The sequence below is a fragment of the Aquarana catesbeiana genome, linkage group LG01 (assembly GCF_042186555.1).
Source record: "Aquarana catesbeiana isolate 2022-GZ linkage group LG01, ASM4218655v1, whole genome shotgun sequence".
Lineage (NCBI taxonomy): Eukaryota > Metazoa > Chordata > Amphibia > Anura > Ranidae > Aquarana > Aquarana catesbeiana.
Window position 1 is genome coordinate 539,467,430 of NC_133324.1, and position 26,172 is coordinate 539,493,601.

The window sequence follows — 26,172 nt, forward strand, 5'->3', positions numbered from 1 at the left end:
AACGAGTCTCCAAATCATTTGTCCCAGATCTCTCTGTGTGTGGTGTTCATAGCAGATGTGGCAGCAGCTTCATCTTCCAGAGATGAGATCCGTTCCTCAGTATGTGTAAGCCTCTGCGGCTGTGCCTGTGCTTCGAGATGTAGCAGCTCCGCCCCTCCGTTAACCGCAGTGCAACTACTGCTGGGGCTATGCTTTCAGGCGAAGCAGGGTCGGCGGCTATTGTTCCCAGGGTTGAGGGAGGCTGTGTAGGTGGCTGCAGCAGTTCTGCTGATGATTTTGGCTGCGCTTGTCTCTGTCCAACCCGCGGGTGTTAGCGTGGAGGATGCTGCTCGTGCATATGATCGCTCCACAAAGCGATCCATATGTGCCCACCGGGTAGCGGGGGCAAAGGGGGGTCTCCCGAGGCGTTTGCGGGTATTTGCGGCCAGTTATATGGGGAGTGTGGCGGGAGCTGAGGGTTCCTACCTCCTCCTCATGTGGCGCCGGAACCAGAAGTCGATCCCGGCCATTTTAAATCAATCAACTGAGCTGGCCAGAACCACTTCTTGAGGGAGACTATCCCACATTTCCACAGTTCTTTCTGTGAGGAAGCCTTTCCATATTTGAAGATTGTCAGGTCACCTGAGACCAGGTGACAGATGCACTCTGTAGGATTCGGAAGTGCACCACTAAGGTAGTGGACCCTAGGACTGACTGCTGCGGATTGAATCCAGGAAGGTGCAGGAAGCAGGTCTACAGGATAACTAACATGGATCCCAGTGGGAGCTAGAGCATAGATTCCCCAGGGCGCAGAGTCTAAGAGCCAGCGGGTGTTCACCAGAGCCTCTAGTGGTGAGGATGGACTGCGCTGCAGTCTGGCTCCAGGTCGCGGCCCCCAGGGTCTCACAGCTCACGCTCACCATAGACTACAGAAGAAGAGGAAGGAGGCAGCAGGCTGGAACAGTAGGGAAGTAAGGGGTAAGCCAAAGGTCAGGGCGACTAGCAGACAAGGATAAACATAACACGCCAAAGGTCAGGGTAACAAGCAAACAGGGAGAGTCGAGAACAGGCCAAAGTTGGTAACAGGAATCAGACGTAGAAAACACAGCAAGTACACACAGAGGCTAACACACAATGGTTGATCAGCACTGCTGGCTTGCAGTGCACAGGTTAATATAGGGTTCCCTGATAGGGCCTGGGGTGGGGCGATGCTTAGAGGAGAGGTTATAAAACCAGTCAGGTAAGAGGCAGCTGGTCTTTAGAGATGAACACATGGAGACAGGTAAGCTGACAGAGAAAACTCTATTGCATAACCATGACAGTACCCCCCTCTTATGAGGCCCCCCCCCCGCCTGGGCCCTGGCTTAAAGGGAAACTCCAGATGAAACCTCCTCAACAGACGAGGTGCAAAGATCTCAGATGCAGTGATCCAAGACCTCTCCTCAGAACCAAACCCTTCCCAATGTACGAGGTACTGAAGAATGCCTCTACGGCGCCGGGAATCGAGAACTTGACTAACCTTGTACTTAAGATTATCTTCAGAGACCGAAACCGAGGTAGGGAGAGGACAAGAGGACTTATTGAGGGCTAAAGGCTTCTTAGGAATGGGTAAAGGCATAAGAAGACCATCAGGAGTCTGAGCAGGGTCCCCCAGACCCTTAAAGATGAGCTGGACATTCAGCACAGGATCATCAGACTGGGCAGAAGTCAGTGGATCCCTGAGACCAGGTTGGTTAGAAAGTGATGTGTCACAGAAGTCAAGCTGGATAGCTTCACTGGGCATAGGCTGAACTGGTGTAGAGGCCGACTGAACAGCATTGCCAGGTGCAGCGACCACCAGAATCGCATCACAGTGCGTAGCGACTGTGGAACTGGTAGACGAGTCAGCCTGGGTGTGCGTCCAAGGAACAGGCAAAGGTAAGTGCCTCAGCCCAACTATTGCAGGAGACATTCCAGAAATCGCTATATGCAGCGGGAAGAGCAAAAGATACTGGGATGGTGGCAACAGGAAGTTTCTCTTTTGGGGTAACCTTGAGTAGGCAGGAAGAGGAACAGGAGGAACCCCAAGCCAGGATCCGTCCAGCAGTCCAGTCAATGTGTGGAGAATGGAACCGTAACCAAGGAAGACCTAATATGATAAGAGATGAAGCCTTAGGTAAGACAAGGAAGGATATCCACTCCTGGTGGAGTGTCCCTATCGACATCTTAACAGGGAAGGTCTGGAAGCGGATAGGACCCCCTGGGAGAACAGTGCCATCAATCGCCAAGACCACCAATGGCATTGAAAGGGGCAAAAGGGTAAGTCTCATGGAAGATGCAGTTTCCCAATCCATGAAATTGCCAGCGGCTCCGGAATCCAGATGTGCCGAGACCGAACGAGAAGAAGCGCCGACATGAAGGAACACAGAAAGAAGAAGACCAGAAGGTGAAGGTGATACTTCAGGGTCTAATACTCCACCTTTCAGATGTATTAGCCCCGATCGTTTTTCCGGAGGAAGAGAACAAGTGTCACAAAAATGACCTTTGGCCCCACAATAGAGGCACAGGCCCAGAGTTCTGCGCCTAGCGCGTTCTTCTTGGTCCAGCCCAGCTGCATAGGTTCCTCAGCGGGCAGGGGGTGCTCCTCGGATTGAAGAGAAGGGACTGGGAGCTCAAGCTGCCTAAGGAATGGGGAGTGCTGGCGTCTTTTTTCCAGGGCCCTCTCCTGAAAGCGAATATCGATCTGGTTACACAAGGTGATGACACCGTCCAGATCAGCAGGAAGGGATCTTCCTGCTAATTCATCCTTCACTCTATTAGAGAGGCCATGTAAAAAGGTTGCAACTAGGGCCTCATTATTCCAGCTCAATTCAGCTGTGAGGATACGGAACTGAAGAGCATACTGTCCCACAGAAGCGGACTCTTGACGGAGACGTAAAAGAGCGCTAGCCGCTGAGGAGACACGACCCGGTTCCTCGAAGATATTCCGAAAAAGTTTCAAGAAATCAGACAGGCTAGAAACCACTGGATCATTCAGTTCCCACAGAGGGGCAGCCTAAGCTAGTGCCTCGCAGGACAGGAGGGATATAATATAGGCTACTTTTGCCCGATCGGACAGGAAGTTTTGGGGCTGAAGTTCAAAATGAATTGTGCACTGGCTAAGGAACCCCATGCAAGCCTTGGAGTCCCCCGAGAAACGGGCCGGAGCTGGCAGTTGTAATGAATGTGTGGCTGCGACTGGTGCGATAGGTGCAGCAGCAGATAGCGGTTGAGGTTGTTGAACCGGGGGTTCTAATGAGGCCTGAACCTGTTCAAAATGGGATGCCAAATCCTGAAGGAATCGCATCACTTGGGTCTGATGCGATTCCTGGGTCTCAAGTCTGCGAACTAAGCCCTGCAACGGATCATCTGCGGGTAGCGGCACATCAGCCGGGTCCATGGCTGATCAAACTGTCAGGTCACCTGAGACCAGGTGACAGATGCACTCTGTAGGATTCGGAAGTGCACCGCTAAGGTAGTGGACCCTAGGACTGACTGCTGCGGATTGAACCCAGGAAGGTTCAGGAAGCAGGTCTACAGGATAACTAACATGGATCCCAGTGGAAGCTAGAGCATAGATTCCCCAGGGCGCGGAGTCTAAGAGCCAGCGGGTGTTCACCAGAGCCTCTAGTGGTGAGGATGGACTGCGCTGCAGTCTGGCTCCAGGTCGCGGCCCCCAGGGTCTCACAGCTAACGCTCACCGTAGACTACGGAAGAAGAGCAAGGAGGCAGCAGGCTGGAAAGGCAGGGAAGTAAGGGGTAAGCCAAAGGTCAGGGCGACTAGCAGACAAGGATAAATATAACATGCCAAAGATCAGGGTAACAAGCAAACAGGGATAGTCGAGAACAGGCCAAAGTCGGTAACAGGAATCAGATGTAGGAAACACAGCAAGTACACACAGAGGCTAACACACAATGGTTGATCAGCACTGCTGGCTTGCCTTTAGAGATGAACACATGGAGACAGGTAAGCTGACAGAGAAAACTCTATTGCATAACCATGACAAAGATGGAATCTCTTTTCCTCCAGAGGTAGAGTGCCCCCTTGTCCTCTGTAATGACCTTAAAATGAATAACTCAACACCAAGTTCACTATATGGACCACTTATGTATTTATACGAGTTGATCATATCCCCCTTAATCTCCCCTTCTCAAGATATATCTCTAAAATAAATTCAGTTCAGCTAATCTTTCCTCATAGCTGAGTTCCTCCATGCCTCATATCAGTTTCGTTGCTCTTCTCTGCACTTTCTCCAGTTCCCCAATATGCTTTTTATGAACTGGTACACAAAGCTGAAATGCATATTCCAGATGAGGTCTTACTAATGATTTGTACCGGGGCAAAATTATCTCTCTGCAGTCTATGTCTCTGTTAATACAAGAAAGGATTTTGCTTGCTTTGAAAACTCCAGCTTGGCATTGCATGCTACAATTAACCTTATGATCTACCAGAGCAGCCAGATCCTTCTTCAACATTGAGTTTGCCAGCTGTTCTCCTCCTAGTATGTAAGATTTGTGCATGTTTCTAGCCCCCAATTGAATAACTTTACATTTATAAACATTAAACTTCATTTGCCACACAGTTGCCCAATGAAACAGTGCACTGAGGTTGGCTTTTAAGTTGGAGACATCCTGTAAGGATGTTATTCCACTGTATAGCTTGGTGTCCTCCACAAACACTGAAATGGTACTTTTGATCCCAGACCCTATATCATTTATAAATATATTAAAAAGTTACACCACAAATAACCTTAGACCGTTCAGAGTAAAAATCATTAACCACTACTCTCTGAATACGGTCTTTTAGCCAGTTTTCTATCCATTTACAAACTGTTTTTTCCAAGCCTGTGGACTTTACCTTACACATTAGCCATGTGTGGGGAACAGTGTCAAACACTTTGGCAAAATCTAAATATACTACATCCACAGATACCCCGCTGTCCAAGGTTTTGCTCGCCTCCTCATAAAAATAAATCAGATTTGTTTGACTTCTATCTTTCATGAATCTATACTGCCTGTTACTTTTATTAAACTCTCCAGTATCTTCCCAACTATAGAAGTTAAACTAACAGGTCTATAGTTATTTGGTAAAGACTTTGATCCCTTTTTAAATATAAGCACCACATTGGGTTTACACCAATCCAGTGGTACTATGCCAGTCATTAAAGAGTCCACAAAAATTAGAAACAATGGCTTAGAAATGACAGAGCTCAACTCTTTAAAGATCCCTGGGTGTATGCCATCTGTTCCAGGTGGTTTATTCAACTTTATTCTGTCTAAATGTTTCTGGACTATATCAATTTTGAGCCATAGTGGTCCATTTGGGGCTGTGTCAATACCATCCCAATTATGGACATAAACTTCCCCATACTCCTTTGTATACACAGAGCTGAAGAAGGTATTTCATAAATTTGCCTTCTCTTTGTCCCCAGTCACCCACTCCAGATTATTTTTTAAAGGGCCTACATGCTCAAACCTGACCTTTTTATTATTAATATATTTGAAGAATTTTTGGGGGTTTGTCCTATTATCTTTTGCAATCTGTCGTTCGTTTTGAACTTTTGCGTCCATTATTTCATTTTGACATATTGTGTTATATTATTTGTAACATTTAAACGATGATAGTGTTCCTTAATTTTTATATTTTTTAAAAACTCTTTTATTATTATTTATAGCTTTTTTAACTTTGGATGTGAGCCACATAGGTTTTATTTTTAGCCTTGTAAACTTGTTGCCCATGGGAATATACTTTGCAGTGTGTTCACATACATTTGCTTTCAAGAACTCCCATTTCTGTTCTGTGTTCATCGATGCCAATATTCCTTCCCAGGATAAGTCTTAGAGAACAGCCCTCATCCTTGGAAAATTTGCTTTCTTAAAGTTAGGAGTTTTTATCTTTCCCGTATTTGTTTGTTGCTTACAAATAACATTAAATGAAAGCATGTTATGGTCACTGCTACTCAGATGTTATTTTATATGAAGATTAGTAATAAGTTCTGTATGGTTTCAGATTACCAGGTCCAACAGAGCAGCATTTCTAGTCAGGGTCTATATGAACCGTACCATAAAATTGTCTTGTAATAGGTTTATACATTTTTGCCCTTTAACTGTTCCTGCAGTGCCATTACTCCAGTCAATATCAGGGTAGTTAAAATCCACCATTATTATCACCATCCCAGCCCTTGTAGCCCTTTCAATCTGTGCAGGGAGTGGAGTCTCCACCTCCTCATTAACACTGGGTGGCCTATAACAAAGTCCAATGATTAACTTTGAATTACGCACATCTATATGCAGTTCCACTCATAATGCTTAGCCTCATTACATTCTCCATCAACTAGGTCCTCTTTCACACTCGCTTTCAGATCACTTCTCACATAGACACATAGAGACAGACACCGCCACCTTTCCTTTTTACCCTCTTTCTCCAAAAAGAGTTCGTAGCCAGGAATAATAATAGCCCAGTCATGTAAAGAATGAAGCCAAGATTCAGCAATACCAATTAAAGCATACTTCTCTGCATGCACTAAAGTTTCCAACTCACCTATTTTGCTTGGCAGATTTCTGGCAATGATGAACAAACACTTCAATGCATTATTAGATTTTGCTCTTTTGGTTTCCCCAAAAACAGAGGTTCCCACCTACCTGCCTCCAAATCAATGTTAAATAGATAAATAGTGCATAGAGCAATATTGTGTAGTTTCTCAAAGGTGTTCGTTTTAAAATCTTTAGCTTAATGTTATGCAGACTAATGAAAGCAAATTACTAATACTTTTTTTTTTCTAAATACATTAGCTGGAAATGGAGGAGAAGACTTTCTGGGGTGCTGATGGACTAGAAGAAGATGAAGAGGAACTCGAGGATACTGAAATAGAGAGTTCAGGAAAAGTGCCTCCCTCTGGAAAGTCTGGCAACTTCTTGACAAAGAGGGGTATCACCCTGAGGGTACTTTTGAAGGATGGCTTAATAGAACCAGGCCAAGGAGTCCTATCAATTCACTACCTGGTGAATACATACATCTTATTAGCATGCTGAAAATTAGAGAGAAATCCTACACTCAAGATGAAAACTCAGTCGTAGTTATAACATCTGTTTTACATCTGCTGTAAAAACATTATTGCTAGATTTTTTGAATAATGTTTAAAGTGATGTTTAAAGTCCATTATACTCACCTGCTCTCCACAATACAATGTCAGTGAGCTCCCTCATCGACACTGACTTCCCCTGGTCTTCCTCTGGGTTTGACATTTTCTGTCATCTTGATTGGCTGGCTGGGTGGGGGGGGGGGGGTGGATTGGGCTGGGGAACCCCCCTGGCTTTAAGTCATACTGAGAATGTATGGTAGGTAAGAGGTTTTTATTGCAGAAGAGACAAAGTAGATCTCGTTTGCAATTTGCCAGCAAATATATTTTTCTAAATAAAATTCCACTTTAAACTTATGTTTATTGAGATGCCAAATGTTAACATGTCAACCAGTGGAGCAGTCACATAGCTCAGCATACAAACTATGCAGTTGGAACTGCATATAAAACATTGATAAATTCAGAGATAAAGGCAGCTGAGGTTATATGCAGATCTCAGCTCTCCCTGCTCCTGCTAGACTATAGTCAAACTAAGAGATTGTTTGTTCTATTTTAAAGGACAAAAGGCAAAGATTCAGGCTGGATTTATACTTTTAGAATTCAGTGAAAAATGCATCAGGGCCATAGGCGTGCGCATGGGGTGTGCCAGGTGTGCCTGGGCACATCCTAATCACCCCCTGTTAGTGTAGCTGCATTCCGGCTGTCTCCCGAGTTCTCCTGTGAAATGCTGCAAGAGTGTATAGCACTTTCACATTGAGCAGATCGCCAGGCTTGTAAAAGCCACTAAGTGCCTTAAACTGTCATGTAATATCCCTGCTTGCACAGACCAGCTGTCAAAACTCAGCGGTGATGTCGGGGGTGGGCGAGATCGAACAGCTAACATACACCAGCCAATGGGATAGGGGCTGGGCGGGCCGGTCCGTGTATGTGGCCCTGCCCCTTTCTTAAGCAGTTCAATCATTGGCTGGTGTTTGATAGCTGATAAAAAGCCCCTATCCCATTGGCTGGTGTATAATAGCTGTTTGCCCCCGCCCACCCCCGACATTACCGCCGAGTTTTGACAGATGGTCTCTGCAAGCAGGGACATTACATGACAGTTTAAGGCACTTAGTGGCTCTTACAAGCCTGGCGATCTGCTTAATGTGAAACTCCCCCTCTCCTCTATCAGTGCCAATTAATGCCTCTTATCAGTGCCAATCAGTGCCACTTGTCAGTGCCAATCAGTGCCAACCAATGCCACCTATCAGTGCCAATCAGTGCCAATCAATGCCACCTATCAGTGCCAATCAATGCCACCTGTCAGTGCCAATCAGTGCCAACCTATGGGAAAGATCCTGCGAGCCACACAAAACTTAGTAAAGCACTACTCAGCTGCGTGCGTTAAACACGTCTCATACGCGTGCAAAATGACAAATGTAAAAAGGATTACGCTGCGCTAGAGTGTGTTAGACATGCTACTAAATTATAGCATGGTAGAACAACTGCGTCTAAATTCTAAGTAAATTACAGGGTCCCAGGCTCTAATGCAGTAAAGTGTATATAGATGGGGAAAAAAATAAAACTACATAGTATAATACCATTTTAAAATTTATTAAAAGATATAGATACTCTCCCCAAAAGGGGTACTCACAATATATAGGTGCGTTAGTGCACCGCTCTAAACATGGCAAGTATGATATTTTTCATGAGGGTATGGTGTGCGTCTTCTCAATAGGCAGCTCAGCTGTCTCTCGCTCCGTCCTGGCCCCTCCCCTACGCGTGTTCGACACAGGGATCACGTGTCATCATCAGGGGGATACTGGGATCTAGTAATGTTGTGATTCAGTTATGCTTATTGGTACCTGTGCACTTTGATGCGTTAATCTGTCATATTTCACATTTGAATTTGCATTTATACTTTGATGCGTTTATATGCATTTGTCAATTTTCACATTTGTATTCAGAGTATTTATCTATTGTTAGGTCCGCTTACCTTGTAGAGGTATTGTGTTTCCCACATCCACATGCGTTTATTTAGACGCAGTTGTTCTATCATGCTATAATTTAGTAGCATGTCTAACACACTCTAGCGCAGCGTAATCCTTTTTACAGTGCCAACCTATGCCACCTATCAGTGCCAATCAGTGCCACCTATCAGTGCCAACCAATGCCACCTGTCAGTGCCAATCAGTGCTGCCAATCAGTGCCAACCAATGCAATCTATCAGTGCCACCTATCAGTGCCAATCAGTGCTTCCAATCAGTGCCACCTATCATTACCAATCAGTGCCTATCAGCACTGCCTATCAGTGCCCATCAGTGTTGCCTATCAGTGCCAATCAATGCCACCAATCAGTGCCCATCATTGATGCCTATCAATGCTGCCAATCAGTGCCAACCAATGCAATCTATCAGTGCCACCTATCAGTGTCAATCAGTGCTTCCAATCAGTGTCACCTATCATTGCCAATCAGTGCCTATCAGCGCTGCCTATCAGTGCCCATCAGTGTTGCCTATCAGTGCCAACCATTGCCACCAATCAGTGCCCATCAGTGTTGCCTATCAGTGCCAACCAATGCCACCTATGAGTGCTGCCTATCAGTGCCCATCAGTGCTGCCTATCAGTGCCAATCAGTGCTACCTGTCAGTGCCAATCAATGCCAACCAATGCCACCTATCAGTGCCACCTGTCAGTGACAATCAGTGCCAATCAATGCCACCTATCAGTGCCAATCAATGCCACCTGTCAATGCCAATCAGTGCCAACCTATGGGAAAGATCCTGCGAGTCACACAAAACTTAGTAAAGCACTACTCAGCTGCATGCGTTAAACACGTCTCATACGCATGCAAAATGACAAATGTAAAAAGGATTACTCTGCACTAGAGTGTGTTAGACATGCTACTAAATTATAGCATGGTAGAACAACTGCGTCTAAATTCTAAGTAGATCACAGGGTCCCAGGCTCTAATGCAGTAAAGAGTATATAGATGGGGAAAAAAAATAAAACTACATAGTATAATACCATTTTAAAATGTATTAAAAGATATAGATACTCTCCCCAAAAGGGGTACTCACAATATATAGGTGCGTTAGTGCACCGCTCTAAACATGGCAAGTATGATATTTTTCGTGAGGGTATGGTGTGCGTCTCCTCAATAGGCAGCTCAGCTGTCTCTTGCTCCGTCCTGGCCCCTCCCCTATGCGTGTTCGACACAGGGATCACGTGTCATCATCAGGGGGATACTGGGATCTAGTAATGTTGTGATTCAGTTATGCTTATTGGTACCTGTGCACTTTGATGCGTTAATCTGTCATATTTCACATTTGAATTTGCATTTATACTTTGATGTGTTTATATGCATTTGTCAATTTTCACATTTGTATTCAGAGTATTTATCTATTATTAAGTCCACTTACCTTGTAGAGGTATTGTGTTTCCCACATCCACATGCGTTTATTTAGACACAGTTGTTCTATCATGCTATAATGTAGTAGCATGTCTAACACACTCTAGCGCAGCGTAATCCTTTTTACAGTGCCAACCTATGCCACCTATCAGTGCCAATCAGTGCCCCCTATCAGTGCCCACCAATGCCATCTGCCAGTGCCAATCAGTGCTGCCAATCAGTGCCAACCAATGCAATCTATCAGTGCCACCTATCAGTGCCAATCAGTGCTTCCAATCAGTGGCACCTATCATTGCCAATCAGTGCCTATCAGCACTGCCTATCAGTGCCCATCAGCACTGCCTATCAGTGCCCATCAGTGTTGCCTATCAGTGCCAACCAATGCCACCAATCAGTGCCCATCATTGATGCCTATCAATGCTGCCAATCAGTGCCAACCAATGCAATCTATCAGCGCCACCTATCAGTGTCATGTCAATCAGTGCTTCCAATCAGTGTCACCTATCATTGCCAATCAGTGCCTATCAGCGCTGCCTATCAGTGCCCATCAGTGTTGCCTATCAGTGCCAACCAATGCCACCAATCAGTGCCCATCAGTGTTGCCTATCAGTGCCAACCAATGCCACCTATGAGTGCTGCCTATCAGTGCCCATCAGTGCTGCCTATCAGTGCCCATCAGTGCTGCCAATCAGTGTTGCCTATCAGTGCCATTCAGTTCCCATCAGTGCTGCCTATCAGTGCCAATCAGTGCTGCCTATCAGTGCCGCCCATCAGTGCTGCCCCTCAGTGCTGCCTATCAGTGCTTCCAATTAACGCCAATCAGTGCCACCTATCAGCACCACCAAGCAGTGCCAAAAAAGGAGTGCCAACTAGTGCCAATTAGTGCTGTCAACCAGTACAGCCTATCAGTGGCCATCAGTGCTGCCAATCAGTGGTACCTATCAGTGCCACCTATCAGTGCCAATCAGTGCCCATCAGTGCTGCCTATCAATGCCCATGAGTGCTGTCCATCAGTGCTGCCAATCAGTGCCCATCAGAGCACTGATTTCAAGGATGGGTAGATGAACTCAGCAAACAGGCACATTGTCCATGGGGGGGGCGGTCTGGTGGGGCACAACTGAAATCTGTTGATGTTTATTAATGCCACATGCCGATCTCTATTATAATATGTAATCACCACACTACTATTTACAATAAACTACTGGAGCTAAAATAAAAAAGTGTCAGTAAAAGACCTGCCACTAAGCACTGTTATGTGTTCCCACACCACACAAAAAAAAAAAGTGTTGCACTAACTTACTAATCAATAACTTAACAATAATGGTGGAATCTTTAATGCATGGAAATCTCTATAAACTTCAATATTACCACAATACTGGTGATATGTAACGTCACATATAATACACATCAAACTAACATACAATACATACAAAATGAAACTTAGCAGGGATGGTGGAAACCCCTCTACAGATAATTGCAATACAAATTAACTTCAAGTGCAACAACTTTTTGGTTGGGAGGTTCGCACCATTATAGCACTTTGGAATTTTTATTTTTTAGATTGTTACATTTAATTCTATATGTTTTAGTTATTATTATAATGTGAATTTTTGCACTTGAAGTTAATTTCCCACCACCCTTGCTAAGTCCATGTCTTTATGGACCTTGCTTTGTGCACTGGTGCGCAGTCATGTTGGAACAGGAAGGGGCCATCCCCAAACTGTTCCCACAAAGTTGGGAGCATGAAATTATCCAAAATGTCTTGGTATGCTGACACCTTTATGCCCCATACACACGGTTGGATTTTTCGACTGAAAATGTTCGATGGGAGCTTGTTGTCGGAAATTCCCCTACCGTGTGTAGGCCCCATCGGACATTTTCCATCGGAAATTTCCGTCACACAAAATTTGAGATCTGGATCTCAAATTTTCCGACAACAAAATCCATTGTCGTAAATTCCGATCGTGTGTACACAATTCTGACGCACAAAGTTCCACGCATGCTCGGACTCTAGCAGAAGAGCCGCACTGGCTATTAAACTTCATTTTTCTCAGCTCGTTGTAAGTGTTGTACGTCACAGTGTTCTTGACGTTTGGAATCTCCGACAAGATTTGTGTGAACGTGTGTATGCAAGACAAGTTTGAGCCAACATCCGTCGGAAAAAATCCATGGATTTTGTTGTCGGAATGTCAGATCGTGTGTACTGGGAATAAGAGTTCCCTTCACTCAAACTAACGGGCCAAGCCCAACCCCTGAAAAACAACCCCCCGCCATAATCCCTCCCACCAAATGATTTGGACCAGTGTACAAAGCAAGGTTCGTAAAGACATGGATGAGCGAGTTTGGGGTGGAGGAACTTGACTGGCCTTCACATTAGAGTGGAGACTGCGAGCCACGCCTTCTCATCCGACATCAGTGTCTGATTTCACAAATGCGCTTCTTGAAGAATAGTCAAACATTCCCATAGACACACTCCTAAACCTTATGGACAGCCTTCCCAGAAGAGTTGAAGCTGCTATAGCTGCAAAGGGTGGGCCAACTCAATATTGAACCCTACGGACTAAGACTGGGATGCCATTAAAGTTTGTGTAAAGGCAGGCGTCCCAATACTTTAAGTAATGTAGTGTAAAAAAAAAAAAAATATATATATATATATATCTATAGATATATATATATATATATCTATAGATATATATATATATATATATATCTATAGATATACATATATATATATATACACACACACGCATGTGTGTTTGAGCTTTGGAGTTCACACCCTAATGCAAAAGGCTGCGCACGCCTATGTTTATGGTATAGCCCCAGGATCTTATCCCAAAAAGGAAAAATCTTATGGCATGTGGCCCAGATATGGGTCATAGGTTCCGGAGGACATGGCATCTAATGTCGTAGTGCAATGATACCAATGTGAATTAATTTTATAGTTCTGCTCCTGTGCCCTAGAAGAAATGAGTCAATGTCAGGGGGTGTAACTAATTCCTCCTCCCATTTTTCTTTTACTTGGAGAAAAAACAACTTTATTGAGATGCAAACAGGTTAAACAAAGGTATATTCATCATAGTTCATCTGGTCCAAACTACATAAGTGATAATAATAACATCTTTACAGTTTTAAAGAAAAAAAAAAGGCCAGATGGCCAAAAGCTGCGCTTAAATTAAACTTAATTAACTACTGAAACACAATTTTATATAAATCAAGAAATCAACAAAGTATAAGCAGCCCGCACCAAGAGTCTACAATACAAAACCCCAAATCATAAAATATAAAATAGTGCAGCGCTAAATTCTTTAAGCAAAAATATTAATTAGGTGAAAACAAACTGAACCACAAAACTAAGGCAGACAAATTTGAAATATGCTATTGTTGAGAAAATTGAATCACCTGGTGATATAGAAATACATCAGATATACATAATTGATATGCACATAAGCAAATTGACAATGACGATCCTCAGATGTGGATCAGTACACTCCACAATTGCAATATTTAAAGTGGCATAAGTTGTGAGTCTGTTGATCACTGTCTCCACATGGAGACAGTGATACCGCCAACCACAGACGGAGCAGCCCTTGGTCCCTCTTATCCTCTCTGGTGATACAGATGCAACAGCCCTGAAGTATCTTTAAGGTTTTTTGGGTGACCCAATTCCCTGGGCTTGGTGAGACCAACATACTGGTCTTTTTAGCTGGTAAGGAGACAACTTACTCACCTTGGGTGTTCCGCTTCATTGGATAATGCCACGTACACACGGTCGGACTTTTCAGCTACAAAAGTCCGACAGCCTGTCCGACATACTTCCGGCGTACCTTCGGCGGACTTGCGGCAGACTTTCTAACGAACGGACTTGCCTACACACGACCACACAAAAGTACGACAGCCTAGTACGCGGTGACGTACACCAAGTCCGACGAGACTATAAAACGGAAGTTCAATAGCCCGTACGACACCCTTTGGGCTCCTTCTGCTAATCTCGTGTTTATCTCGTGTTAGTAGAAGTTTGGTGAGAGACGATTCGCGCTTGTGAGACTCGTATTTTTCAGTTCGTTTTAACTGTTGTTCAGTCTGTGCTTGTGAGGTTTGTATCTGCTTTTCAGTGCGTTTGGTCAGTTGGCATTGAGAAATCTTTGTTTTATTGTCCGCTCGTTCCTGATTTTCAGGTCGTTCTTCACAGGCCTTGCTGTTCTTCAGTGCGTTCTGTTAAGTGCGTTCTGACCAGCCGACCATTTTGAAGCCATGTTACCTGTACGTACTCGTCGTCGAGCTCGTGCATTGTATGTGCTTGGTGCTGTAGTTTATTCTTCAGACCAAGACCAGTCCATGAACAGGGCGAGGAGGAGTTCATGGACCAAGAATTGGTTGCTCCAGCGTGACCAGTTCTGTCACATGCCATTGCTCCGTGAGATCCGTGAGAATAATCCTGAGGATTTCAGGAACTTTCTCCGGATGACGGACCCCGTTTTTGACCGTTTGTTGGCTTTGCTGACCCCCTATATCAGCAGGCAGGATACCTGCATGAGGCAAGCCATCACTCCGGAGCAGAGGCTAGTTGCCACGTTGCGGTACTTGGCGACAGGGAGAAGCCTGCAGGACCTCAAGTTCTCGACAGGCATCTCCCCCCAGGCTCTGGGGATCATTATCCCAGAGACCTGTTCTGCCATCATCCAGGTCCTGCAGAAGGACTATATTAAGGTAAGATATTTTTCTTTTATTAGCATCACATGTTCTTTTATGTAATCTTTGATAATGTAATGTATTTCTTGCTTCAAACACTACTTACCATCATTGCAATATAGTGTGAATGTCCCCTTTTTATCCTCACACATGCTGGATTTTTTTCCTGTTATTTTTTGTCATGCATGTATATTTTCCTTCAATAACCTCCCCAGCATGCAATGATGGGAACATATCCACCTAGTCTACTCATTTTGAATGTATTTTGTTTGAGTGTATTTAGTGTGCTTATAATTAGCAATTAGCTAGATTTACCAACCCCCCCCCTAAACTCACTCCAAATAGTGTGCTGATAATTAGCAATTAGCTTGATTTCCCAAACCCCCCACCCCCCCACCCCCCCCCACCCCCCCCACCCCCCCCACCCTCGTAAAAATTTGCTTGAATGTTCTGTGGTGTTGATTTGTCTAAAGCAAATATATGTTGCACTTTGCAAAATGCATGTGCACTCTACAAGTGCATTTGTTCCAGTGCTTTAGTAAATGAGCAGAAGCTCTGCTGATTTCCATCATCAAATCATATGCAAGCCACAAAGTGTTTTCATTAATTGCCCTTGCATGTGATTGTGTACTCCTTGCAACATGAATGCCTTTTTACCTTACCTCATTTACTGTAAGCTGGTTAGCAACTGCACCTGCAGAGTGCGACAACTGCAGTCTTGTAGCCTTTTTAGTCCCTAAATTCCTGCGTGTCCTAAAAGTAATCTTTTTTAGGGATTTCACAACCCCCTAAAATGTAATCAATGTTCCATCAGAGGGGGTGAGCAATCTGATAAGTGTGCCTTTCCATATTAGTTATTCCAGAAGAATTAAATTATTTAATGTTATACTGATGCTGGGGAATAATGTTTTTAATTGTATAATTTTCTTGCAATGTTAGCTTCAAAATTAATGATTTTGGTTTTCTTGTTTGATTCCCCAGTTTCCTTCAACGCCACAGGAATGGCAGACTGTGGCATCCCATTTTGCCAGCCGTTGGGACTTTCCCAATTGTGGAGGGGCTATAGATGGGAAACATGTCCACATCGTGCCACCACCCCATTCGGGGTCATACTATTTTAATTATAAGGGGTTCCACAGTATTGTTTTAATGGCGGTGGTGTCGGCACACTATGAATTTTTATATGTGGACGTGGGGAAGAATGGCCGGATGTCGGATGGAGGAGTATTTGCCCAGACGGAGTTCTGCCAGCGTCTCCAGAGTGGTGGCCTGGGATTGCCACCTGATGCGGATAACGTGGAAGGACTCCCCTTTGTCTTCATTGCCGATGAAGCCTTCGCTCTCAGCAAGCACCTCATGAGGCCATTCCCCCAAAGAACCCTCACCCCGGAGAGGAGGGTTTTTAATTTCCGGCTGGCCAGAGCTAGAAGAGTGGTTGAGAATGCGTTTGGAATTCTGGCCAGCCGGTTCCGCCTGTTTCAAACATCCATTAATTTGGCGGAATACAAACTTAATTTTATCATTTTATCGTGCTGCATTCTGCACAACTTTTTACACAAACATTCTGTAAATTATATAGGAACAGTTGGGCCTGAGGCCGGACTTATAGATGACAACCTTACGGGCCTGGATACTGTCCGTACTGGCTTGGCCCCCCAAAGTGCCCGTCAAGTTAGACAGCAATATGTTAATTATTTTATGGGTAGGGGGGCCATTGCAATGGGCCAGGATATTTAATTTTTTAAAATAAAAAAAATATTGATGAAATCTGGAATTATATTTATTGCTTGCCTTTCTTTTGGGCTTTCTCCTAGGTTATGGTCGAGCAGTTGTAGTGCCAACTGTATTTTCCTTTTAAATGTCTAAATAAGCTCCATTGCCACTGTAAACAACTTTTTTACAATTATAACCAAACTGATACTGAGCATTGAAATAACAAACCACACATTTATTTAATTCCTATAAGGAGATGTTTTTATTAATCGTTGTTATGCATTCAGTTATGCATTTAGTAGAAAATGTTCATAGACAAAAATATAATGATATCTTAATAATTAGCAAAAATATTATTATATTTAAATATTTCTACATAATCCACAAAAACATTTTTTTGCCTTTTTGATTTTCGCAAACAGGCTTTTTTTATTTTTTTTTTTTTGGTTTTTTGGAAAATCAAGTTTTTTAATTTTTTTTTTTTTTTTTGGAAAATCAATATTTTTTTTTTTTTTTTTTAAATCAAGTTTTATCTTTTTTTTGTTTTTTTTAAAATCAAGTTTTTTTTTTTTTTTTGTTTTTTTTAAAATCAAGTTTTATCTTTTTTTTGTTTTTTTTTAAATCAAGTTTTTTTTTTTTTGTTTTTTTTTAAATCAAGTTTTATCTTTTTTTGTTTTTTTTTAAATCAAGTTTTTTTATTTTTTTGTTTTTTTTAAAATCAAGTTTTATCTTTTTTTTGTTTTTTTTTAAATCAAGTTTTTTTATTTTTTTGTTTTTTTTAAAATCAAGTTTTATCTTTTTTTTGTTTTTTTTTAAATCAAGTTTTTTTTTTTTTTTTGGTTTTTTTAAAATCAAGTTTTATCTTTTTTTGTTTTTTTTTTAAATCAAGTTTTTTTTTTTTTTTTTGGTTTTTTTTTTAAATCAAGTTTTATCTTTTTTTTGTTTTTTTTTAAATCAATTTTTTTTTTTTTTTGGTTTTTTTTAAATCAAGTTTTATCTTTTTTTTGTTTTTTTTTAAATCAAGTTTTATTTTTTTGTGGATTTTGTATGTATTTTCTAGAAACAGCCCTCCTTTTTTAAATTATGTTAAACAGCCATATATGTTCAGCCAAAAAAAAAAAGAGAAGGCCCAGAATGGGGTCAGCAAAACAGGAAATGAAGGACATGATCGATGTTTTGGGCTTTCAAAAAGGGCATTTAGATTCTACCCAAAACATCAATCATGTCCTTCATTTCCTGCTGCATACGATCCAGCCGATTACGCATTTCATCGATCTCCCTGTTCCAGGCCATTATTTGACCAATTAGCCGTTGGGCACTGTCTGAGGTGAAATAGTCACTTCTTGTACCTAAAGTGGAATGAAACCAAAAAATGTGTTTAGAAATATGCACACATACATAGTTTACCTTACCATAATAAAGCTGTTGTCTCAGACACTGACCTGGTGGGGTGCCCATGTAGCATAATTCCTCCACATCCTCGGGGGTGGCACTGTTGCTTGAATCAAGCACAACCAGATCCCCTAAAATAGAGTAGAAAAATTACATTAAAGAAAAGACAGCCATGCATAGATTACCGTAAGCTGGTGTGTCAGACACTCACCTGGTGGGGTGCCCATGTCGCCCACCTCTCCTTCCTCCACATCCTCAGTGGGACTTGGGCTGATTTCCCAATCATGTTGTTTGGCTTGGGGTGGACTGTCTTCTTGTTGGCTGAGTGATTTTTCCCCTATGTGAAACAAAAAATTAGTAATCTACTTAGCACACAGATATTTTAGTACATAGTAATTTTCAAACATTTGGAGTGAAGTGGTTTGTGTAGAGTTCCTATTTTACCTCAATATTAAAAATTATAAAGACATATCGGATAGATAGATATCTAGATATCAATATCTCGAAATATAGTTAATAATCTTTTGATCTCTCTCTCTCTCTATATCTGGAACAAAATCTAAATATATAACTAAATGTAAAGAAAAAAAAAAGATAACTTAAAATATTACAAAAGAATGTTTTACATTTCTATATCTATCTATCTATCTACCTATCTCTATCTCTCTCTCTCTCTCTCTCTATATATCTATATATATCTATATATATCTATCTATCTATCTATCTATCTAGATAGATAGATAGATAGATAGATAGATAGATAGATAGATAGATAGATAGATAGATAGATAGATAGATAGATAGATAGATAGATAGATATCAATATATACATATATATAGATAGATATATCTATAGATATGTAACGAGGTTTATTAAAAGATCGTTTGAAACGATGAGCAAAAAAATCGTATAGGAAGGAAAAGCACATGGAGCAGTATACAAGGTAATAAACACAAGAGAAAAACACGACAAGTACTTACTTTTTTTCAGCACTTTAAGGATCCGTCTGTATTGATCCGGCTCCCTGAGCTTGAGGTCAGACCATCTTTTGCGAAGTTGATCCTTGGAGCGCTGGACCCCAAAAGAAGCCTGCAAAGTGTCCACCACCTTCGCCATTATTTTGGCCTTGCGCAAATTTGGCCGTGCGTACGGCCCATACTTCCCATCATAGTCCTTTTTTTGAAGAATGGCCACCATCTCCACCATCTCTTCAAAACTCATATTAGAGGCCTTAAATCTAGGCCTCACAGATCTGGTTGACGTTCCAGCCTCCGGGCTTTTTTCGCTACCTGAGGTAGATAACATGTCAGGTGTCTCCGCCATTATTTACCCCACTACGCGCCGTAACTAAAAATGGGCGGAGAACATGAGTTAAAATCGAACGTCAGGGGCGGGCGACGCAGGCGGAGTTTCACACATGCGTAGTGTATAAAGAGGGGCCTTGCGCACGTGTCGTACGTACGTTCTGTGCGTCGAATTAGGGGGCGGAGAACATGAGTTAATTTTGAACGTCAGGGGCGGGCGACGCAGGCGGAGTTTCACACATGCGTAGTGTATAAAGAGGGGCCTTGCGCACGTGTCGTACGTACGTTCTGTGCGTCGAATTAGGGGGCGGAGAACATGAGTTAATTTTGAACGTCAGGGGCGGGTGACGCAGGCGGAGTTTCACACATGCGTAGTGTATAAAGAGGGCCCTTGCGCACGTGTCGTACGTACGTTCTGTGCGTCGAATTAGGGGGCGGAGAACATGAGTTAATTTTGAACGTCAGGGGCGGGCGACGCAGGCGGAGTTTCACACATGCGTAGTGTATAAAGAGGGCCCTTGCGCACGTGTCGTACGTACGTTCTGTGCGTAGGTGATAGTGGACCAGGACGTTACAAAACGAAGGTAATTTTAAATAATTTTTTTTTTTGGTTTTAGGTCATGACTTTGTAGCAAGCGGCCTATATGGCTTGATAGATTGATGAGGCCTACATAGGGAGAAGATGATGAGGGGTTAGCAGAAACCTAATAATAAGTGTTTTTTGTCTTGTGACTTTATCTTTTCCAGATATAATGAATCCCCTATTTAAGGATCCAGAGTTCCTTACAGCTTTCATAGCTAAATATCGAGAGATGAGGAATTTGTGGGAGGTGAAACACCCTCAGTATTATGCAGAGCATGTGAGGAAGTCAACGCTGGAGAGACTTCTGTCCTTTGTCCAGGCGACCATCCCGGAAGCAACAATGGAGACATTGCTCAAGAAAATTGGGGTCTTGAGGAATATGTATAAGAGGGAGCATAAGAAGATCCAGGAATCAATGAGATCAGGAGCATCAGCAGATGATGTTTATGTACCCAGGCTGTGGTACTACAATCAACTCCGTTTTCTTGATGACCAGAATGAAGCTAGGGCATCACTTTCAACCCTTCCCTCCACCCTTCCCTCCACCCTTCCCTCCACCCCAGCAGAGGCTGATGAGGAGCAAGCTGGGTCTTCCATCCTGGATGAACCGGATATGACCATCTGGAGTCAGGTAAATTATATTAACAAATATTTACTGTACTAATATTAATGATGTTAACTGGATGTTATAATTGTCTAAAATAATTTTGGCCTCAAAATTGTGTATACATATCAATTGACAGGAGTGGCTAAATATGTTTGGCACCTGCTATAAAAAATTAGGGTGTCTGATTAGACTCTTTTATTAAAGAGATGTATTCACATTGAATTTGCTAGTCATGAGAAGCAAATTGTGTGTCATTGATGAACCCCAAATAAATAAATAAAACTATGTCCTTTTTTTATACACAGGATGAGTCCATCCAGGAGGAATGTGTGGAAAGTGGCAGGCAGGAGGAGACCGGGCCCATGGACAGCCTGGAGGAGGGCGGATTCTCCATCATCCTGGAGGAGGCTGGGCCCAGTGTCAGGCAGGAGGTGGCTGGTCCCAGTGAGGTGGCTGGTCCCAGTGAGGTGGCTGGGCCAAGTGAGGTGGCTGGGCCAAGTGAGGTGGCTGGGCCCAGTAGGAGCATGACCCAATCACAAGTGCTTCCCCTCCACCTTCCCAAAAAAAGGGCCAGGAAGGGGACGGTCACACAGGAGGCATCCCTGCGCCTCATGCAAGAGGCCACCCGTTTTTTGAGAAGCCCCCCCGAAGCAGAAGAGTCCTATGGCTGCTACTTAGCCAGCAGGCTTCTTCAAATGGATTGGGAGCAGCGCCTCATTTGTGAGCGACTATTTGGGGAAACAATCCAGAAGGGGCTGCAGGGCACGCTAACACGAAACACCCAACTACATGAGGCAGCCCCCCCTCCTCCTCCTCCTCCTCCTCCTCCTCCTGCCACAACTGAAACACCAGAGCCACAGCCTCCAAAGAAGGCTACAGGGAAGGCTGCAGGGAAGGCTGCAGGGCAGCGTGGAGGAAAGGCTGCAGGGAAGAGAAGAAAGTGATGACTTGGGTTCAGTCTGGTCTGACAGAAGACGCAGGCTGTTGTAGTACCACAGTCTGGGGACATCTATATCATCTGCTGGTGCTGTTGATCTCTGGGATTCTTGGACCAGATTGTGCTCCCTCTTATATGGACTCCTCAAGATCCCCATTTTCTTGTACACATACTTTTTCCAGCGTTGACTTCCTCTTTATTTTATTTAGACCATAAATAAATGGATCTTTTTTGAGTTTAGGTTTTTTATTTTAAATCATAGATTTTAGACACAATGTTTTAAATTAACAAGGGACAACAATCTCATTGATTTTGCAAAAACACAACAAAAATAGATTAAAATAATGTTAATAATGTTCGAGTGGTAAGTATTTAAAAAAAAAAAGATACATAACCAAAAACGGTTCTTTGGGTTAACTTTATATAAAAAAAATAACAAATCACTATAAAAACAAAAATTATAAAGGGTTCTTTGTGGTAACTTTACAAACATTAAAAAAAATTTAAAAAATATATATAAAAATGGGTTCCCTGTGGTAACTTTACAAAAAAATTTAGAGATAAACAGAAAAAAAGTTCCACAACAATCATAAAATAAATATCTGGATAAAAATTACAAGAAAAGATGACTCCACCAAAAAAAAAAAAAGTTTTAAAAGTATTATTAGTATGGAAACATTGTTTTGAAAAAGCATACCATGTCATTCATGAGATCAAAGAGAAAAAGAATCCAGAAATCTGCTTGGGAGAACTCTGTTTGAATATGAACAGCAAAACATCTTCCTTCTTTATAGCATTCGTAAAGAAGACATTAAATGCGCTGCATTCAACGATCACAGATTTTGCAGCGTGAGGAATGTGCTACCTACAATACGAACACTAGTTTTACTAGACCGAGTGCTTCCGTTTAGTTTTTGCTTATGAGCATGCGTCGTTTTTTTGTCCGTCGGACTAGCATACAGACGAGCGGACTTCGGGGTCCGTCGTAGTTACGACGTAAAGATTTGAAGCATGTTTCAAATCTAAAGTCCGTCGGATTTGAGGCTAAAAAAGTCCGTTGAAAGTCCGGAGAAGCCCACACACGATCGGATTACCAGCCAGCTTTAGTCCGTCAGCGTCCGTTGGACTTTTGTAGACGAAAAGTCCGACCGTGTGTACGCGGCATAAGGGACTCTTCTTCTCATCACAGTGTTGATCGTAGTATTCACTGGCCATCTTTTCTCTTCCTTTTGCAAGTTTATTGGGACTTATTTTTAATATTTATCACGCATATATTTCACTTATGATCAACAGACTCACAACTTATGCCACTTTAAATATTGCAATTGTGGAGTGTACTGATCCACATCTGAGGATCATCATTGTCAATTTGCTTATGTGCATATCAATTATGTATATCTGATGTATTTCTATATCACCAGGTGATTCAATTTTCACAACAATAGCATATTTCAAATTTGTCTGCCTTAGTTTTCTGGTTCAGTTTGTTTTCACCTAATTAATATTTTTTGCTTAAAGAATTTAGCGCTGCACTATTTTATATTTTATGATCTTTACAGTTTTGGTATTTGTGTTTGTATCCCCTCACAGGAGAGTGCTATCCGATCAGGTACATGTCTCACCATCCTCCAGGACCTATCCCATACTCTGGAGTATTTCTGTGCACAACCTCTATTTGTATACATCAGTTTTTTAAATGAAAGGGTATCATTGACATCTTTTTTCCATAGCTGAATTGTAGGGGGTAGTGTCTGCATCCATGATTTGGCCACAGCTTTACGTGCTATAAAGAGTGTTTCGTATACGAATGTGGCTTGATATTTGTCAATTTCTGCATCAGGCAATAAACCCAACAGACATAACTTTGGATCCGGGACCACGGGGGGACCCATGCTGTCAGGCAAGAAGCAAACTACTTGTATACACTAGGGTTGTATGTTGGGGCAGCTCCATATCAAGTGGTAGAAAGACCCAGGGGCTATATTACACATGGGCATAATGGCCTGCATGTAGATTGAAACTTGACCAGTCCTAGTGGTGTCAAGTATGCTTGGTGTATAATATATATTTGAGTTAACCTATCTGACATTTTAGCTGATTGATCCCTTCCAAAATCTCCTCCCAATCCAAGTCACTGATTGGCCCTATGTCCTGTTCCCATGCAATTTTATCTGTTTGGGCAACTGCAGCCGTTCTTTGGAGTCTAAGTATACAGTAAAGATTAGATATGAGTTTTGAAGATTCCGTACCCAAAATGACATTTAGAACGGGGGGTGTTTCTAGTGTGGGTGTAAGGTTTGTGAATTGTGTCCTTAGCGCGTGCCAAAGCTGTAGATATCTGAATAAGAGATGGTTCGGGAGTAAAAACTCCGTCTTAAGTATTTGAAAGGTTTTAGGCCCAGATGTTGTCATAACTTGATGTAAGTACAGTATACCATATGCGGCCCAGATCGATGGGTCTGGAATGGTATATAATTCGGGCATTCGGCTGTTAAGCCATAATGGGGTGTAAGAGTGGATCTGGCTCTTGTTTTGTTTCTTCAAGGAAATTTCCCATACCCTTTGATGATGTGGGAGCATCCCCGCATTATATCTAGGGGATCTATTACTTGGTTGTCTTCCTCTAAGGATCGCTTGAATAGGAGTGTACGCAGGGTGTCCTGGCTTATCACATACCAGAGATCTGTAGTGCTGCATCTCAGTTGTATTAAAATAATACAAATGAGAGAGCTGAGATGCCAGGTAGTAATCTTGTATATCTGGTAGGGAACATCTCCCCATAGACGAGGGTTTTTTTTTAGAATGTGCCAGGCTAGTTTGTGTCTATTGTGTCCCCATACAAAGGAGTTGAGAATAGCTTCCATTTGTTTAAAGAATTTCAGGGGTATATACAAGGGAGCGTGCCATACCATGTATAAAATTTTAGGTAAAAGGATAATTTTAATTAAATTGATCTGCAATCTATCAGTGCCACCTATCAGTGTCAATCAGTGCTTCCAATCAGTGTCACCTATCATTGCCAATCAGTGCCTATCAGCGCTGCCTATCAGTGCCCATCAGTGTTGCCTATCAGTGCCAACCAATGCCACCTATGAGTGCTGCCTATCAGTGCCCATCAGTGCTGCCTATCAGTGCCCATCAGTGCTGCCAATCAGTGTTGCCTATCAGTGCCATTCAGTTCCCATCAGTGCTGCCTATCAGTTCCAATCAGTGCTGCCTATCAGTGCCGCCCATCAGTGCTGCCCATCAGTGCCACCCATCAGTGCTGCCTATCAGTGCTTCCAATTAACGCCAATCAGTGCCACCTATCAGCGCCACCAAGCAGTTGCAAAAAAGGGGTGCCAACTAGTGCCAATTAGTGCTGTCAACCAGTACAGCCTATCAGTGGCCATCAGTGCTGCCAATCAGTGGTACCTATCAGTGCCACCTATCAGTGCCAATCAGTGCCCATCAGTGCTGCCTATCAATGCCCATGAGTGCTGTCCATCAGTGCTGCCAATCAGTGCCCATCAGAGCACTGATTTCAAGGATGGGTAGATGAACTCAGCAAACAGGCACATTGTCCATGGGGGGGCGGTCTGGTGGGGCACAACTGAAATCTGTTGATGTTTATTAATGCCACATGCCGATCTCTATTATAATATGTAATCACCACACTACTATTTACAATAAACTACTGGAGCTAAAATAAAAAAGCGTCAGTAAAAGGCCTGCCACTAAGCACTGTTATGTGTTCCCACACCACACAAAAAAAAAAAAAAGTGTAGCACTAACTTACTAATCAATAACTTAACAATAATGGTGGAATCTTTAATGCATGGAAATCTCTATAAACTTCAATATTACCACAATACCGGTGATATGTAACGTCACATATAATACACATCAAACTAACATACAATACATACAAAATGAAACTTAGCAGGGATGGTGGAAACCCCTCTACAGATAATTGCAATACAAATTAACTTCAAGTGCAACAACTTTTTAGTTGGGAGGTTCGCACCATTATAGCACTTTGGAATTTTTATTTTTTAGATTGTTACATTTAATTCTATATGTTTTAGTTATTATTATAATGTGAATTTTTGCACTTGAAGTTAATTTCCCACCACCCTTGCTAAGTCCATGTCTTTATGGACCTTGCTTTGTGCACTGGTGCGCAGTCATGTTGGAACAGGAAGGGGCCATCCCCAAACTGTTCCCACAAAGTTGGGAGCATGAAATTATCCAAAATGTCTTGGTATGCTGACACCTTTATGCCCCATACACACGGTTAGATTTTTCGACTGAAAATGTTCGATGGGAGCTTGTTGTCGGAAATTCCCCTACCGTGTGTAGGCCCCATCGGACATTTTCCATCGGAAATTTCCGTCACACAAAATTTGAGATCTGGATCTCAAATTTTCCGACAACAAAATCCATTGTCGTAAATTCCGATCGTGTGTACACAATTCTGACGCACAAAGTTCCACGCATGCT

At 42.6% G+C, this 26,172-nt stretch overlaps 1 protein-coding gene across 4 annotated transcripts in view; it reads left to right on the top strand.

Moving 5' to 3' along the window:
• The window catches only part of MPND (MPN domain containing), a 465,474-nt gene that overhangs the window by 66,494 nt on the left and 372,808 nt on the right, over positions 1 to 26,172 (top strand). For all 4 annotated transcript variants that reach the window (XM_073594914.1, XM_073594905.1, XM_073594923.1 and 1 more), the window contains one exon: positions 6,790 to 6,999. In XM_073594914.1, coding sequence (XP_073451015.1) covers positions 6,796 to 6,999 — 204 coding nt within the window. In that variant the 5' untranslated portion in view covers positions 6,790 to 6,795. The remainder of the gene's footprint in view (positions 1 to 6,789; positions 7,000 to 26,172) is intronic.